Source organism: Spodoptera frugiperda, chromosome 31 (assembly GCF_023101765.2).
Source record: "Spodoptera frugiperda isolate SF20-4 chromosome 31, AGI-APGP_CSIRO_Sfru_2.0, whole genome shotgun sequence".
Classification (NCBI taxonomy): Eukaryota; Metazoa; Arthropoda; class Insecta; order Lepidoptera; family Noctuidae; genus Spodoptera; species Spodoptera frugiperda.
Window position 1 is genome coordinate 13365062 of NC_064242.1, and position 18070 is coordinate 13383131.

The 18070-nt window shown below is 39.9% G+C and overlaps 3 protein-coding genes across 6 annotated transcripts in view; 2 read left to right on the top strand and 1 right to left on the bottom strand.

Moving 5' to 3' along the window:
* Positions 1-10773, top strand: part of LOC118282146 (tetratricopeptide repeat protein 7B) — a 32056-nt gene extending 21283 nt beyond the window's left edge. The window contains exons 13-16 of the mRNA XM_035603075.2: positions 4394-4541; positions 4908-4989; positions 5092-5197; positions 5585-10773. Of these exons, the coding sequence (XP_035458968.1) occupies positions 4394-4541; positions 4908-4989; positions 5092-5197; positions 5585-5790 (542 nt within the window). The 3' untranslated portion in view covers positions 5791-10773. The remainder of the gene's footprint in view (positions 1-4393; positions 4542-4907; positions 4990-5091; positions 5198-5584) is intronic.
* Positions 1082-4186, bottom strand: LOC126912861 (uncharacterized). The gene has a single exon (XM_050707170.1). It carries the CDS (start codon positions 3583-3585, stop codon positions 2251-2253), a length of 1335 nt encoding a protein of 444 aa, XP_050563127.1. The 5' UTR covers positions 3586-4186; the 3' UTR covers positions 1082-2250.
* A 1998-nt stretch (positions 10774-12771) lies between the features above and the next one.
* Positions 12772-17676, top strand: LOC118282153 (organic cation transporter protein). 4 transcript variants are annotated; one of them, XM_035603086.2, is made up of 7 exons: positions 12772-13589; positions 14653-14851; positions 15185-15285; positions 15466-15620; positions 15713-16369; positions 16448-16642; positions 16916-17676. In XM_035603086.2, the coding sequence occupies exons 1-7, from the start codon at positions 13396-13398 to the stop codon at positions 17155-17157; spliced, it is 1743 nt and encodes a 580-aa protein (XP_035458979.2). In that variant the 5' UTR covers positions 12772-13395; the 3' UTR covers positions 17158-17676. The 4 variants fall into 4 exon arrangements, with proteins under 4 accessions (XP_035458979.2, XP_035458981.1, XP_035458980.2 ...); XM_035603088.2 differs by having other exon boundaries at positions 16448-16638; XM_035603087.2 differs by having other exon boundaries at positions 16463-16642.
* The last annotated feature ends 394 nt before the right edge of the window (positions 17677-18070 follow it).

Genomic DNA, 18070 nt, shown 5'->3' on the forward strand with positions numbered 1-18070 from the left:
TTATTGAGAGAGCATATCCGTTTCCGGCGATTTCTTATGATTTTAGTACTTTTTTTGACCTACCCAGTGGCGCCACCTGGTGTTTGCTTGTCATTTTAGTTACATAAAATGTCCGAGCTACTTTTTTGTTCATTGGCTCAATATAACCAGGCAGAAGTGAAGATAAAGCTTCCAGTGAGGTAAGTATTTAATATGCGTTTTATTTCAGGTAAAACGCTGCTATTAAATCCTTGACCGTCACTGGAAGCTTTATTATTGAGACCTGTTTGTTATCGCCTGGTGACGCCACTGATGTGCTAACGCCAATGTGATCGGAAAAACTTTTTGGTATTTAAAACACAGGTTATAATTAAATATATTTATTATTAAACATAGAAAGGTACATATGAGTATTTATTATTTGATGATCTAATAACAGAACAAAAGTACCTATAACAAAAAATTAATAAATAAAGTTTGTATTGATTATTAATTAATTAACTGGATTAAACAATTCAGAAACATTTAGATTTGAATCACCACTTCTTATCACTTCTCTTCTGTAGAAATTCTGGAATGTTTTAGCAGATTGCCAGTTTCCTCGAGATAAGATTTCGTCCAGGGGATGATTTTCTAGCCAGCTTTTAGAGGCTACTGCAGAACGTGTACTTCCCGGAGTTGCTATGATTCCAGCTTCTTTGAAAAGGGTTTTAACCCAGCCTGCGATGACAGTACGTGAAGCAGGTTTTGGTGCACCTCTGACTGTAATAAACAAATTAAATGATTTTGAAGCTTTACGTCTTTCGTGTAATATTTGTACAGTTTTCTCTAACCAGAATATAGGATTTAGATTACTATTGTTGGGGTTTGTAAGAAGTTTCCAGCCAGACTGTCTGCGAGTACTACAATCTGTTTTTGAACCAAATTGAGGCCATAATGTAACACTGTCATCTGATTTAATATAATGGTCGGGATCAACTTGTAGCAGTGTTAAGTCATGGATGCGTCTGCCTGAACAGAGTAGTAAAATAATCGCAGTATGGCGTGATATTTGAAAGATATTATTTTCGTTTACAGTGTAATTGCTTAGATATTTGATTGGAATGCAATGTCTGTTCCTCTTGCGACCAATTGCCCGATACAGCCAGATTGTTCAGTTGAGCTCCCCACCCATGATTTGATGCATCTGTTGTCAGGAAGTGTACTGGCGGAGGATAATGTAGGGGTGTTGATGCCTGACAATTGCGAATCCACCATTCCAGTTCGTTTTGAACATTTTGTGTTAGTGGGTAGGATTTCGATGCATGGTCTGGTAGCGAGTTCATGAACATTAATAGTTGCCGGTGATTGAGTCGGCCCCGAGGGACAACGTAGCTGGCAAAGTTTAGGAGTCCTGTAATTTTCTGCAACTCTTTTACAGATATCATCCCTTGATCGAGAACTGAACTGACTTTTTTGATAAGCGAAAAAGTCTTTTCTTTTGGCAGGGATTTTAAGTTGTCCCAGGGATTCCACAATATCCCTAAATATGTTATAGTTTTTTGTGGATAAAGAACAGATTTCTCGAAATTTACTTGCCAACCAAGATCTTGTAATGTATCTAATGTTATTTGCACATGATCTCGGAGGACGTGAGCATTCTGATTTACTATTAAATAGTCGTCGAGATAGACTATGATTCGGATGTCCCAGCGTTCTCGTAATATTTGGGCAATCCAATTCGTTAGTATTGAGAACGTTTTGGGTGCAGTGCTTAAACCGAATGGAAGGCAAGTCATTTCTAGCAGTTCTTGGTTGTAGATGAGGCGAAGGAAGCGCCTGTGTGACTTTGAAATTTTTAAGTGGAAATATGCCTGCGATAGGTCTATTTTGCACATCCAGTCTTGAGGTTGCAAGAAGTCTGGGATGCGATACATATTTATTAAATGGAATGGTTGGGCCTTTACAAATTTGTTTAACATTTTCAGATTGAATATGGGTCGAGATGACCCGTCGGGCTTTGGTGTCAAAAATAGAGGGGAGACGAAGCTCGGTGAGAGTTGAACAACTTTTAGAATACCCTGAGATTTCATTTTGTCTATTATTGCAGACATTTCTTTTGAAACAGGCGTTTGGAACGGCCCGTTTATTAGATTTGGGTATATCAGAGGCGGTTTTTTGATAAATGGTATGCGATACCCTTGAATTAATTTTAGAACAATTTCTGGCGCCCCCATTTCCGTCCATTTCGAGCGGTAGTGCGCCAACTGACCCGCTCGAAAGCGAATCGAGTCATTGTTTGTAACGTTTTTGGTTCCCTCGAGAACTTTTTGAATGGCTTGAACGTCCTCGACTTCGGTTACTTCCTCGATCGGACCGCGAGCCACGGTTGTGAAATGAGCCTCTACTAGCATACTGGTCGGATTGAAAGGAAGGTAGACTCTGGCCTTTGTTTACATGATTGGTGCGAAAATATCCACCCCGCGAGGGTGTGTTATCATAGGTATGCATGTGTATTGGTATGCCTGGTTCATGACAACAAATACAATGCTGAGCTTCACGCGATGAAGCTATTGGTTTGTGTACGCCAAGCCCCCGCGAGGGGCGGCGATTACCTTGATTAGATCTGGTATGAGACTCAGATTTTGGAGGCCAAAAAGCTTTGCGTACACCGCCAGCCTTTTCCAATGCCGTTGCAAAGAGATCAGGACTAAACAAATGAGTTGATGTTGGGGGTATTCTGTTCAAAGATGCTTTAACTAATGGATGCCGAATTTGAGTGGTAATTGCGTCTCGACGCATTTCTATACTTTCAGCTCGATGGCCACAAACTAATTGTAACAGGTCTGAAGAAATTTTATGTAAATCACCTTTTTGAAATAACTCTTCAACCTTCCCGCTTAAATTATCGTAATTAACTTGTGTACTTTTAGCCCACAAAAGGAGATTACGAATAGCTTCTTGTAAAGATTCTTTTTGTTTAAGGATACAAAAAGTAATTGCTGCGTATGATTTATCAGCATGTGCAAGGTGACGTAAGGTATCGTACATCTTAATCTCTTCATTTGTGTCCAAGTCTATGAAACCTGGGCTATGGTTGTAGAGTTTTTGAGTATCAGAATACCTTACTTCCGACCAAGCGGAGCTACCTAAACGCTGGACGTCAAGTAGCATTTTTAAAAGATTTTCAGGAGTTTTTGGAACAGATGGTTCCTTAAGCTTTGTTTCGATATCAAAAGTGAAGTCTAATTGTGAGTTTTTATCATCTACGTTGGGGCATTCAGTTTGTTCCTCAAAATGTTGGTCATATAGTTCTCCACTGACCCCAGAACAAACTGATAGCCCATCATGGCAAGCATTATGCGTATTATTAACGAAAACTTGTTCGCGTAACTCCTGAACTTCTTTTATAAGTTTGCCCAATGTCGAGTTAGATTGTCGGGCGCGCTTATTCTTCTTACGACGAGAGCGGCGCGACCGCTTGGTACGTTTTGGAGAAGATGAGCTTGAAGAGCTACTAGACGTCGTGCTGCTACTAGAGCTGCTAACATTTCTTTTGCGGGTCCTTCCACTTGGGCCGGCCACAACTTGTGGTTCGGCAGCCGAAACATCAACTTGATCATCCATTATCACAATTGTAACTTCAAAATAACAAAATAAAAAACAGTAAAATTGTTAGCACAAACAAAAATATGAAGCAAAACAAATAAATGTTAGTTGTGATCCACACGGAACAACCATAAAAAGTATTGATCACTTTTAAAAAGTAAGGTAGGTACTTACAGTTTCTTCTTCAAATGAACTCACCATTAAATCAGCACCACTATATTTTGAAATAGATTAATTCAAATGGATATTCGGTAATTTTAAAAAATATTTCGAACGGAAAAACCGTTAAAATATACGTTATTTTTCTTTTATTCTAAAAATAAAATTATGTATTTATTATTGAAATTTAAAACAAAGGATATTTAAAACAAAGGATAAAGTAAATGTAACTTTAAGCATCGATGGTGAACCGATGCGCACAAGTTGCTTCGCCGGAGAACGAAACGCCAATGAACAAAAAAGTAGCTCGGACATTTTATGTAACTAAAATGACAAGCAAACACCAGGTGGCGCCACTGGGTAGGTCAAAAAAAGTACTAAAATCATAAGAAATCGCCGGAAACGGATATGCTCTCTCAATAATAAAGCTTCCAGTGACGGTCAAGGATTTAATCTAACATTTAAAAGGATACAGGTGCCCAGTTCTTTACTACACATAGCCTGTTCATTACTTTAATCACTCAGCTGCTACGGGTGGATATGTATATATTAGTGAAAAATTCACTAATAATGTCACTTTAATAATAAGCTGTTGAGTTTCCAATAATAAATAAATAAATAACTATTAAAAAGTGAAAAAAAAAAATGTATGTATTATGTGTCACAGCGTCCCTGCGCGCGGAGTCGGCGGGCGTGTACCGGCTGGAGCGCGCGCTGTCGGAGGGCGCGTCCTCCGTGTCGGGCCGGCCCCGCGCGCACCCGCACGCAGACCTCCGGGCGCACGCCTGGCTGCTACTGGCGCAGCTCTGTCTCCGGTAACTATTGCTATTCGCGTTCTTTCAACATTAACATTCTAATTTCAGTCTAAAAAAAGTCTTTCTTATCACACTAGCGAAATGCAAGCAATTCAAACAGGAACGAGTGTGCCACAAATATGTTTTGGGGGCTTAACGAACGCCCTGTGCTGCGCAGTGAGGACGTTGCAGGCGCGTGGCAAATAAGTTGTTTTGCATGTAGCTACTCTTTTTGCGCGTCTGTGGCGTTCTCGCTGTGCAGGCGCAGCGTATTCGCAAGGTAATCACGACGTATACGCAGCGCACTGCCCGCCCCTCTGAAGTCGTCAATATGATGGAACATTAAGTAAAGTAGTGCAGTGCTAAAGCAATGTGTTCCTCGTACAGGTTAGGGCGAGTGAGTGCGGCGGCGGGCTGTGTGTCTGAAGCGGCCACGCTTACGCCCTTCAGCCATCTTGTATTATATACGGTAAGTTATCATCACGACTTTAAATTACTTTACTAACTTGGCATGTATAAATACTAAGTAGTACTGTAACTTGAGTTATAAACAGACTGTGTATGATTACAGCGCGGGCTAGTGCACGCGGCGAGTCAGGAGTGGGACGAGGCGCGGCAGTGCTTCCAGAATGCACTAGCGATACATCCCACACATCTAGACAGTATGGTGCAATTAGGTGAGTGCATCCGTTGTAGTGTAGATGGTGCGAACGTAAATGGTGGGTTCACGTCTTGTGAATGGACTGCTTTTAAAGTATGTCCCAAACTGCGCTCTGGTGGTGTTTAATGTGTAATTGCACGCGTTCAGTTCACGACATACCCATAGTGTAAGAGTTGTGCGTAAGTGACGTGAGTGCGGCGCATTCACCAAACGTGAACACACCATAAATACTGTTTGATTGTATTACTGATTGGAATATTTGGAATGTTATGGCAGATATCGTAGCTTCAATGATTACACAGACCCATTATGTAGTGTGCGAGAATAAAATAATTTAGAGACCATAATTATAAAAGGTTGGAATGAAAGACGTGTAGTACTTATACTCCGTGCGTGTGTCCAGGCGCGGCGTACTACTCGCTGGGCTGGCTGGGGCTGGCGGAGAAGTGCCTGCGCGGCGCGGCGGCGCTGGAGCCGGGGCGCGCCGACACGTGGCGGCGCCTGGCGCTGGTGCTGCAGGCGGCGGGCGAGCCGCTGGCCGCCGCCGACGCCGCCGCCGCCGCGCTCGCGCTGCACCCCAACGACCCCGCGCTGCCGCTGCCGCTCTGATAGACCTTCTACCCACCTCCACACATGTCTATCTCAGTTCTTCATGACTCCGCTGTCCACCCATAGCAGTATGTGATGAACATCACGAAGAGTGTACCGAAAATGCTTTTACAAGTCATGACGGTAGGTCAGTTACGAGGGACTAATCATCATCTCTGCCTATTGTATAATCTAGATAAAAAATGAACCATGAACATAGGAACCTAATACTATTATAAAATAACCACTATTTGTCAAATGTCGAATCAACCTGCACTCAAAATTAAATTGAGCTTCCACGATATTATCTAGATCCCTTCCTTCGAAACAATAACCTTCTTTATCCCTTGAAATACTTAAATAATGAAACATATTTATTTTTCTATTAAATACTGAAAATTCCTAAATTATTTCAACTCTTCGAAACTATTTAACACTTAGTATTAAAATAAAAGATTCCTATATTAACGATGGAACTGTGTTACTGCAGTTATCTCGTTATCCTTAAAATGTGTAAAAATCTAGATCAATTATAGCAAATTATTCAAGTCATAAAACTGCCGTTAAGTACTTATAGATATAAATCCTAACTTCTTTGTTAAAATAGGATATAAAACCTTTTGTGTTGCGACAACGAAGCGATATCAATCGAAATGTTAGCTAAATATAATCGATGTTTACACGAAACAGCACAGCATACGTGAATACTCTGGCGGTTGTTAGAAGACATCAAACCATTTGCGCAGCGTTGCGCAAGTACTCAAACTTTAGCGCAACTACTGGAAATTAGTTGTTTATAACAATCAAAATTGTATGACATCGATAAACAGTTACCGCTCATAAATATGAATGTGAAAGTAAACTCATTCACGTTCAGTACCTTTAGTATGAGTTGGTTTTACGTTAAAAGTAATCGAAATGAGAGCGCGTTCGGTGCTCTGATTGGCCGGCGTGAATGAACCAACCAATCAGAGCGCCGAACACGCTCTCGTTTCGATTACTTTAAACGTAAAGCAAACTCGTATTAAGGATACAGGAGTCATTTCATCAAACTCGGACAATGTAGGTGTAATACAATAACTACGATGTAACTTTAGACATATTGTAGCGAGCTCTGCAAACGTTTTAGAAAGCATTTTGCCGGTGTAGCTCTGTCGCTATAGTGGCTCTAGTGGCTATCCTTACGTACGTTACGACTGACTACTGTACTTAGATACTCGCCTCGGAATTGATGTAGGCACCCGGTTTGTTGTATACTGTGACTTATTGCGATACAATAATGTTTATTTTACTTTGTATATTACATAGTTACCTGTTTCAATGTGATTGAGAGGTGTTTAAGTGACAAAGAGTCATTCGCTCTTTGATAATGTCGGACCAGTCAATCTGAGATTTGAGTCTGTTGGATCTCACAACTCATTAGCTCTAGTAGAGAGCACTAAATCAATCATATTAAAGAAAAATGGTATACAAAGTAAACTGATAAATTGGCATTCAATACCACATGTAAAGGCGCATGCGCTAGTCACAGTGTACACTGAACCAATCAGTTTCTTTCCTTCAATGTAGATAACGAAAACTGGCGAGGGGACGCTTACACATTATCCTATAGACCTGGGTTAATTACAGGTCTATTCATTCATAGTACTATATTAATATAACTGCCGTACTTTGAGACACTTATAATGATTACTTAAACTTTTCTTTAGCAACGATTTTGTTCCGAATACAATTGCTAAGGACTGGGTTAAGTGACTATTAAAATGACTCTGAGTACGGCGGTAAGTCAGGTCATCTGATATTCAAACAATCATGTGTAAAAACAAATTGTTCATAACATCACTGTTTCCTTTGCATTCACTGATTGTATATAGATAAACATTTTCGCCATAAGTTCCTGATTACTGTGACAAGATATCATATAAAGTATTATATTAAAAGAGAAAAATATCAAAATTATGTAGACAACTGTTCATAGAGTTATTCAGAGGTAAGTATTGTAAATATCTGCGCTCCATATTTCACAATTATATTAAATGGTTGTATTTATTTTCCCGAATAAAGTGATTTATACAGCGAAGGAGTAATAACATAAGACAATAGCTCGTTGTACACTAGGTAGTGTCGGTCTGTCTGTCTCTCTGTGTTATTTAATGTTAATTATAAATACGTTTGTCGTTCGTGTATTCGTGCTACTTTGTATTGGCGATGCATTCTTACTTAGAGTTTGTAAACATCATTCATTATACAAAAAGATTCTTGCCTCGATTAATTAATAAATATGCGGAAAGATGACACGTTCTATTTCTTGTAATGTTTATTTATTAATATTAAATGTTGTAAAGATAAATGAGTGAATATTCAGTGATGTTTAAATCCTCTAAGTGTGTCGAGTCCCGTCCAGTGGTTTCAAACATTTTGATTGCGACTTGCGTGTATGTTTGTATATAGTTTCGCGGAGGTATCGGTTTGGTTCGTTCCTACGTGTATCACAAGTATCGTGTAATTTATTGTAGCTAAACTATTGTTAACATTTGGAAACGTTATATTGTGTCGCTGTCATGTAATTGTGATTTAGTAAATTCAATTATTTATTGTAAATTAAGACCAATTATGGAAATATTTATGTAATTTTAATATCCTCATTGATAGCTGCGTGGCGTGTGTAGCAACATGTTGCGCTACGTGTTGCTGTGTCCGCAGATATTCGCCTCATCTTCCATTGCCTCATTAGCTAGGTCGTTCATCGCCATATTTAAGTGTATTGAGTATATACTATATAAGCTGGGGTTGCGCATATCAGTACGAATACGATACGTTATAATATATGTTACGTTAGTACGCAGTTAGATTTATTTCATTGTTGCTAGTCTACGACACGAGTTGCGCGTATCGTTGCTTTGTTGCGGCTCTACGCAGTGTAAATGTTGCATACCTCGATATTACAATCAAAGACATGAAAGATTGTCGAACTTACAATGCAATGTTATAATCACAAAAGATTACTAGAAACTTAGCACTTGGTAATTTTTATAATTATGCACCATTTACACTGTGTATGGTAAAAGGTTCTATAGTTAAGTGGCGCGGGTAAGAAATTATGTAGCTGTCGGGTGTTTGTGGTGAGAGAATGGTGACGGTCTGCCGGTAGAGGGCGCGGTGATCTTCCAAGGGGTGGGTGTAGTTAGTTACTTAGTGATCGGTGCGAATCATACTTTGTTTCTTAAGGCTCGAGCAGACCGTATGCGTACACGTTTATAAAAAACCAGTTTAAACTGACTGTAGAGTGTGCAGAAAGATTGTGCGAAGCGAAATCACGACATGGCAAGCGGTTTTGTATGGTTTGACGTGTAGCCTGCTAGCCATGTAGGTATGTAGTAAAACGAGGTGAATAGAATTCAAAGGGTGAATAGACACAGGAGTGGGGTGAATAGAAGTTAGGACATTTTCCTGACGTTTATTCACCCCTCTTCTGTATCTATTCACCCCTCGCATTCTATTCACCCCGTTTTACGGTACTCATCCGATCTGCGCGAGCGTTTTAGTATACTAAATTGAATTTACAAAGACAATATGGACTTATATCTCGATAAATGGTGAATGTGAAATAAGTCTGTGTGTATTATCGACTTATTTACTGACTATGTACCTGGTATAGAAGAATGATTATTATGAGAGTTATTTTAGCTGAACTTTGCGAAAAATAAGAGATTTAAAACTTTATTCGGAGCTTCTTGTTTGTTTAATATTTTTTGCAATATGTAATTTGTATTATTTTGTATCACATGATTTGTGATCGAGGAACACTTTTCGCACCGATATAAGAATATAGTTGTAATGATATTAATAGTTCATAGACCACACGACTTTATTTTACATAATTATGTGTAAAGACGACTTATATATTTTTAAAATTCATTTATTTGAATCTGAGAGACGGGGCTTAGTACGAGTTTGTTTTATATTTAACGAGATCGAAACGTTACCGCGTTCGGCGCTCTGATTGGTAGGCTGGAATGAAGCAACTAATCAGAGCGACGAACGCGGAACGCGGTCTCGTGAGATTTAAAACAAATTGATACTAAACCCTCAGATTACATCAAATAAAACAATAACTCAAGTTATAGTATATTTTTGTATATACCATGTATTAGAATATTGCAATTCTGCAATTGGTTATACCACATCAGACAGATTGATTGATTTAATGAAATGTCATTAATATAATCTGTGGTCGTCTTGTACTTGTGATTCAAACAGGCAATAATTTGTGTTGCGTCGTATCAATAGAGTATAAAATAGATAAAGTATAATTGTAAATGTACGGTGTACCCGAGGTAGAGCATTGGATGTGCCAATGTTTGTCTTATTACTACTCTAACGTTTTAATCATATATTTTTATAGTGTCCATATAATTATGTGTTACGGAACTAATGTAGTGTCACTTGGATACGGTGTAGGTAGCAGGTCAATTGTTCTCGTTTCTCAAGTAATTATTACAGTATTTATTTTTCTATATTGTTATGTGTAATTATCATAGCGCATAGTACAGGTGCCAGCACATCAAGATACTATGTTCAGTCTTAATCGATTTTCAACCTTATGTGAATGTATAAAGGTTGAAAATCAATTAATGTTAATTGTGTTTTGGGTAACTTGTTCTGGCATCTGTATGTAAATACAGGTAAATGTTCTTTCCTCACGTTTTATGTTTTCTTACAAACTAGCGTGTTATCTATTACAGCGTATTTCCTAGGAGTTTATTTTCTCTATGTTGCCTTATATACTGTTTTCCGATATATAATTATGTAATACGTTAAACGGTGCTCGTATCACTTTGGTTGTGTTCACTCTGTACAGTCGACTTCACAAGTGTTATATATCTTTATCAATCTGTTATATTATAACTCCATTTTAAAATGTTTCTGGACAGTCGCCACAAATCATTATCATTATCCAATTTTTTTTTTATAAAAAAGCAAATGCATCTACACTTGAGAGCAAAAATACAAAACCACTGGCTTTCTTTTTTTATCTATAATATTACAAAAAAATATTCGTTTTACAACAAAATACTCTCATTTTGTGTAAATAAATGTAAAAGTGGGTGTACATTGTATAGCGGCATTACGTGCCGTAATGTGCACCTCTGCCTGCCCCTTCGGGGATAAAAGGCGTGAAGTTGTGTGTGTACTCTCATTTTGAAGTAATTAAATTGGCTTTTATACGACATACGTCACCAATTGATAAAATACTTGTATCAGAGATTTATCAGGAGAGGTAAATGAAAAAACGCTAGTGGTTCTGTCTCTTTGCTCCCAAGTGTATATTAATTACTTTTTAAGCCCCACTAAACCGTTGTTAGAGTGACACTAACTTTCTTAACACTTGTGTAGCCGGCTGTACTACTTACAATGTTAAAATAATTTGTTGGCACCACTCTGTTATAGTAAAGTAATTACAGATTACATGTATCTCCACAACACAGTTACTGCACCTGTTACATACAAACATATTAATTGTAAACTATTTTCATATCTTTTGCTCGTTCATAGATATATAAAGTTCTTAATATAAGGGCCCCGAGCCCTCGGCTCGTTCGCGAATGCTTCCAAATCGCGCCATCTTTGAAACGTGATAGCTACGTGTCAGTGTTGTATTCTATCCCTTCCTAGTGTTCAATAATCGTTATACAAAGGAAAGAGACAAAACATTTTGAAATGTTAAGTGTTCGATAGCTTTTAGGCCAGCGCACACCGGTGGAGGCGCGGGGAAGATACTGAGAATAAATAAATTTAAAATAAACCTTAAGTACTATGGCATACGAATGAAAACGTCTTCATCCTTATGCCAGTAGTTAAGGTTTATTTTAAATTGATGTATTCTCAGTATCTCAGCCGCGCCTCCGCCGGTGTGCATTGGGCCTTATTGTCCAGCCGACGTGCGACAGAGACAGCACTACCTACTATCTCCGTCGCACGCGCCGCTGGACGTAGCTGTAATCATATATGAATATTGTATAATAATCCTGTAATCTAAAGACCAATGTAATATTTATTGTCGGTCAAAATTATATTATTGTATTGAATTTCAGATGTTTCTATCGTGAATGTATCGATCACTTGTTAATTGTTCAAGGGCGGCGCCCTGCTCCCGCGGCTCGTGTGATATACTCATATAGCGCGACATAGTGCACCTAGCAGTGTTGTAGGTACCCACGGGAACATATTCCAGTAAGCAATAATATAGCGGCACATTATATACGAATTAAAGCCCCGCGGGCAGGGCGGCGCCCGGTGTAACGCATAGTCTTGCAGGTATACCGATTGTGAGGATATTACTGTAGATGTATATAATTTTATCTATACATATTACTATATATAAATACGTTTATAAACCTGTTGTGCTCTTGTGTACTTTACTACGTTGTAGATGTTGTTCTTGGCATTCGATGTTGACTGTATATAAAACGTTTAAGGATATTAAAAAATAATAATTATTATGTTACATAATTATGTGTTTTATTTTAATTTATGCCACGTGCGGTGTTCCTTCGAAGAAATCATACACGCGCATCACGATCAATACGTAGCTGACAATTTGCACAGGAACATTTTATTTACTAATATGGTACAAAATGTCCTATGTAAGTAGTTATTCAGTAAGCTCACTTTAAGATTGGTCGAGAGATAATAGCAAACGAATAATGTTAGTAAAAGGCGTGATGTTATGAAATGTTCATATACTGCCTCACGCCCTCACAGAAAACCGACATGAAACAACGTTTGCATTGTGTTTCGTTATATGACCGGAGGCCCAATTACCCTAATTCCCAATCCCGATTGTCCAATAACTGATGCTGTGACGCTTCTGGTGTTTTGGGCGGCGGCGATTGCTTACCATCAGGTGATCCGTCTGCTCGTGTACCGGCTTATACCATAAAAATATATAAATATTATGTGATAAGCGAAGCAGTTTGGGTTAGTTTGACTTTGAAACTCTGAGATAATAGAAGTGTGTGGATAAGATAGCCAGTGAACATTATCTTTCACTTGTCACTTAAAAGAAATCTTCGTGTAATTTGCAACGTGTATCTATCTTGTACCTATCTGTTGTATAATAGACGTGGAGTTCTGAACCGAACCTGACATGATTACTTGAGATCAAGATAAGTTAAGCTGATTTCTCATATCAATGTCAATCTGTATGCATATATCTTTAGTTTATCACATTATTCTATTGCATCCATCGACGTCTTCAAGCTGTCGATGATTGCATCAATGGCAACAACAGATCATTGTCATCATGTAATTTTAAGCAACGGCTGTCGATTTTGTAAAAATGAATACTTATGTTCAACGAGGACCACAGTTTTATGTCAACCTTATTTGTAGCCTTGTGTGTAGAGCCAATAAAGCTACAAGTCTGCTTTATGTATTATGTCCGTGCGTCAGATTGTAGCGGTCAATGTCGACAGAACGTCAAACTTCACATTGTTATCAAAACTAACTTTGATCAGCAAGTACATGAATGTTGTGTATGATCAACAGCACTGGCGACCCTGTAATATCCTAGTATAATGTTCAGCGTGCTTGTGACGTGGCAGAGCGTGTCAGTAGGCAGAGATGGCCAGTCAGACCCAGAGCACGCAGACCACGAGCTCGTTAAGTAAGGAGATAGACATCGACGCTCTGCTGGAGCAGCTGGGCACGTTCGGCCGCTACCAGCGCTGGGTGTTCGTGTACCTGGGCGTGGCCATCATATTCACCAGCATCTACAACTGCCAATATGTGTTCAATGCTGCTGGCGACAAATACAGGTCAGTTACTGTGAGTGGACTCCATTTGTTCTCAATTCTTTACATTGACAACAAAATATTATAAAAATAGATATAGCTTGCTACTCCTAAAGAGATTGGCAGACTGTGCAGTCTTCAAAGAAGAAAATATCTTTACTTTTTGGACTATTTTCTATTCGTCATATGGGTTTGAGCTTAAAAGTCTATTCAATCTTTTAAACTCTTTCCGTGGGGCCGACTCACTAGTTACGTCCACGGTTTGCACGCCTACAAACTTGGCTCCACACTAGAACTGATTACTTTTTGACAGTGCGAGCTATATGGTCTCGTCTTGGCAACATTTAACATGAACATTTTTTGTGGGATTTCATTTCTTTTTGTAGGTTTTAATTAAGTTTCCCTATTTCAGATTCTACTTTTTTTAGCCCCCTCAACTCAACATGATCCCGTAATAAACAGAATTCTTCAAAGTGCTGTTATTTGTGAGATACAGGGGTGAGGGAGGGAAAGTTGGGAGAGGAGGGGCGCTTTCGGATTTTTTTCGTATACACTACAGCACATTTTATACAACGCTATCAAAAGATTTACCTTTCCGCATTCAGACCTCTACCGTCAAAATTTGCGGAACTCTGAAACAAACTTTCACCCCCTAGTTTAAGGGGTTGGGGGGTAAAAGTTCCAAGTTTTAGGATTTTTTTGTTGTTTGGGTACTAGTACTAGCTTACATACCAAATTTCAGTTTTCTAGGACTTTAGGAAGTACCTTAAGAATTTTGTTGATCATCAGTGAGTGAGTGAGTGAGTGAGTGACGAAATCGGGGTATTTTAGAATAGATATCAATAAAATCTAAAGTATAAGAGCTATGCACATTAGAGATTTAATAAATTAAATCTACCACTGACATCACATCCCGAAAATTTTGTTTATCTGGTATAACCCAAGCTCAAGTTATGAAGGTTCAAAAATTCGACGAACCGCTTCGAGAAAAGGTAGGTAGTGCCCTTGCGCTTCGCTTGGCTCGTCTTGGCGGGGGCACTCCCGTGCCCCCAGATATAAAGCTTACGTAGTACCTACTGCTCTTCAGATGTGAAGTTCCCGAGTGTGAAGAATATCCAGTTTACAGTCAAACGGACCCGTGGGGAAGATTCGCGTTGCCAGCAAAAGGCTTCGAATGCTACCGGAAGATTCCCATTGGCCAGACCTGCGCGCCTGAGAGCTTCTCCAACACCACCCAGCGCTGCTACTCCTGGGTGTATGAAGAGGGACTGACCATAGTCGCTGAGGTGCACTATACACCGTTTCTTCATCAACATCATATCAGCTACAACACGTCCAGTGCTGAACATATACCTCCCCAAAGACTTCCAGATAGGCCAGTTATTTTATTTTAAAATAGTCTCTACGGACTCGAGTCGTGCCCTTACAAACGACCTGCATCCAGGTCATTTTGGTCTTCACCTAACAGTACAAGTAAGGGTTGTTTAGATGCTATATCACGCTAATAGACTTTTCGTTATGAGATGGCTTAGGGGTCGTTGGTGAAAACGGCCATTAGTACCTAATTTACAAGACTAAAGGAAGTAACCAAACAATTGTTTAACTATGTAATATTTCAGTTTGATTTGGCGTGTCAGGAGTGGAAGCGCACATTAGTGGGCACCATCCACAACTTCGGCGTGTTCCTGGCCATTCCGCTGACTGCCTCGGTCTCTGATGCGTGAGTGAATAATTCTACATTTATTTTAGTTCTCATCCGACAAAAGTCTCTCGTCTGGTCTGCGCATATCATGATATAATAAATAATGTCGATTCATTATATATTCCATCGCCAAAGGTCGACCCATGAAATATATACAAAAAAGAATGATGGAGTAGTAATGAGTTAATTTTGTATCAGTTACGGCCGACGTTTCGCACTGATCGGCACCTGTGTGGCTCCACCCGTCTTCGGTATGATGCGAGCCTTCTGCAGCAATTACATACTGTACTTAATTCTGGAGTTCTTCGAAGCACTGGTTGGCAATGGCACATACAGCACAGCGTTTATCATAGGTACTATATTTTTTATTAAATTCTTCAATACCAACTGTATCTTTTGTTCTCTAGTATAAAGTGTTGTAAATGTGTAATGTTCTTAATTTCAGCTCTTGAGATAGTGGGTCTAAAGATGCGAGTACTCGGTGGAAATATAATCCAGAGCACGTACGCGGTGGGGCAGATCCTGACCGCCGTCATTGCCTGGGTCGTGCCTTACTGGAGGACATTTACTATCGTCATATTTGCTCCTTCTTTCCTATTCATTTTCTACATCTTCTTTGTGGAAGAAAGCTTCCGATGGTTGATGGTCCAAGGAAAGGACGATGAAGCTGCAAGAATCCTTCTTAAAATGGCAAAGTGGAACAAAGCGCATCTTTTACCAGAAACTAAGGCATATCTGACCGGAGAACAAAGCAGATTTTATCGGCCTTGGAACCCGTTCCCCCGTAGCTCGCCAGCGCCACCCCCGCCCAAAGCGAAGCACCTGATGCGGCAAGTGCTGAAGTCCAGGACGATGATGTTCCGCATCAGCGTGGTGTCCTTCTGGTGGGTGTCGGTGACCATGATCTACTACGGCCTGTCCATCAACTCGGTCTCGCTGATGGGCAACAAGTACATCAACTATATGATGACGGCGTTTGTCGAGATCCCTGGCTCACTTCTTTGCTATATGACACTCGACCGATTCGGAAGAAAAAGCTCTATAATGACAAGCTTTTTTATCTGTGGTATATCGTTACTCGTACTACCGGTTGTAAAGAACCGTAAGTATTTATTACTATCCATTACTGTTAATTTTATTTAGTACTGAGCGTATTAGATAATAAAGCCTAAATGACAAGATTGTGTTATTTCAGCGACTCTTGTGCTAGCCCTGAATTTAGTGGGCAAGATGATGATCAGCTTAATCTTCTCCGGCATTTACATCTACACGGTGGAGTTGTTCCCGACGAACGCGCGCCACCGGCTGCTGGGCATCTGCTCCATGACGGGCCGCATCGGCTCCATGTGCGCGCCGCAGACACCTCTGTTGGTTGGTCGGTCTATTATTCAACTTCACAAACTTAATTACATAACTTGGTCAGCTTACAATGCGCCTCGCATTCCTTACACTAGTAGTGCTATAATACACATTTCACAGGAATGTTTCAATGTGTTATGGGTGACCTCTTCTATCATTTTGGGTTAAAGCTTTAAATAATTTTCATCCATTTCATTTTGTGTTATTTGTATTTGGAGCTAAGTAGGCACGTAGGGGTTAAAAAGAAGAGTTATCAGACGAGGCCAATAACATGATGTGAATACAACAGATGGCGTACATGGCGTCGCTGCCGTACATTTTGTTTGGCTCGCTGGCTGGCACGTCGGGGCTGCTGATGCTGCTGACTCCGGAGACGCTGCACATGAAGCTGCCCGACACCATCGAGCAGGCCGAGCAGATGACCGTCGCCGGCCGCACCCACAAGACGACCGATCTAATTACGTAACACTGAGCTTGCGCTGCAGGCCTCGGTCTTACTCTCACTATTCGCAGGTCTTTAGTATAAGTTGATGGCCATCAAGTACTAGTAGTAGTTATACTACGTATATATTTTAGATGTCAAAGTCCGGGATCTTGAACGTCCCTAAGGCCGCTGCCTCGACTCAGGCGGCGGTGTGGGAGCGGGGCGGGCGTCGCAGATCCGTTCTCGAAACTAGCGGGCAGATCGCGCGACATTGTGCCGCGTAGTGTTTAATTATTGTGTCGTCGAGATATTTGTTTTTATTAGCGAATGAAATGTCATTTCAAATTAAATTGCTGAACACTGCTACGCAGACGCGTGGGCGGTCACCGCTCGAATAAAGTACACCGCTCGCTGCCCGCCCCCGCCCCGCTGCCGCGCCGCTGTTTTCGAGCGCCGGTCCATTTGATTTTACACAAGATCCTGTTGCCACTCCGTTGAAGATGATGTATGAACATTATACACATACCTATACAATATAATGATATGTACTTAATTAAAATTATACGAATAATCTCCACCAGGTTGTCCGTTACTGAGATCATTATAGATAACATTGTGTTTAATTATTTATGTGTTTTATTCAACTATTAATTCAAATATCTTCGCTTCACCGTTCTGGCAGAAAACGGGTTGGTGGCCAAACGCAGACTTGTCTTATGCTAAAAAAACAACAATAAATATTTATTATAATATGTAGATAGATTTTTTTTTTTGAGGGGGAAAGTCATCTGATGACTTGCCACCTTCTTGCCTCCTGTCTTGGGTGAAGCGAGAGTGTCAGACTCTTACTGACTTACACTGAAACATAAAAGGCTGTAGTTTAGTACTTACTGTTACACAGCTCATGCCCTGGTGATCCATGTGTAGGTACCTGCTCATACGGCTTATGAATATAGTAAGTTGCCATTCTCGAATATTCATTCATCGCAATCGTCTATCGTTAACGAGTGGCTATATTTA

What these genes read in the sequence shown, in the direction of transcription:
- LOC126912861 (XM_050707170.1), bottom strand. Translation starts at nt 3,585, where the DNA reads ATGGATGATCAAGTTGATGTTTCGGCTGCCGAACCACAAGTTGTGGCC.
- LOC118282153 (XM_035603086.2), top strand. Translation starts at nt 13,396, where the DNA reads ATGGCCAGTCAGACCCAGAGCACGCAGACCACGAGCTCGTTAAGTAAG. An exon ending in GACTGACCATAGTCGCTGAG is followed by an intron (nt 14,852 to 15,184) that starts GTGCACTATACA and finishes GTAATATTTCAG; the next exon opens with TTTGATTTGGCGTGTCAGGA. An exon ending in ACTGCCTCGGTCTCTGATGC is followed by an intron (nt 15,286 to 15,465) that starts GTGAGTGAATAA and finishes ATTTTGTATCAG; the next exon opens with TTACGGCCGACGTTTCGCAC.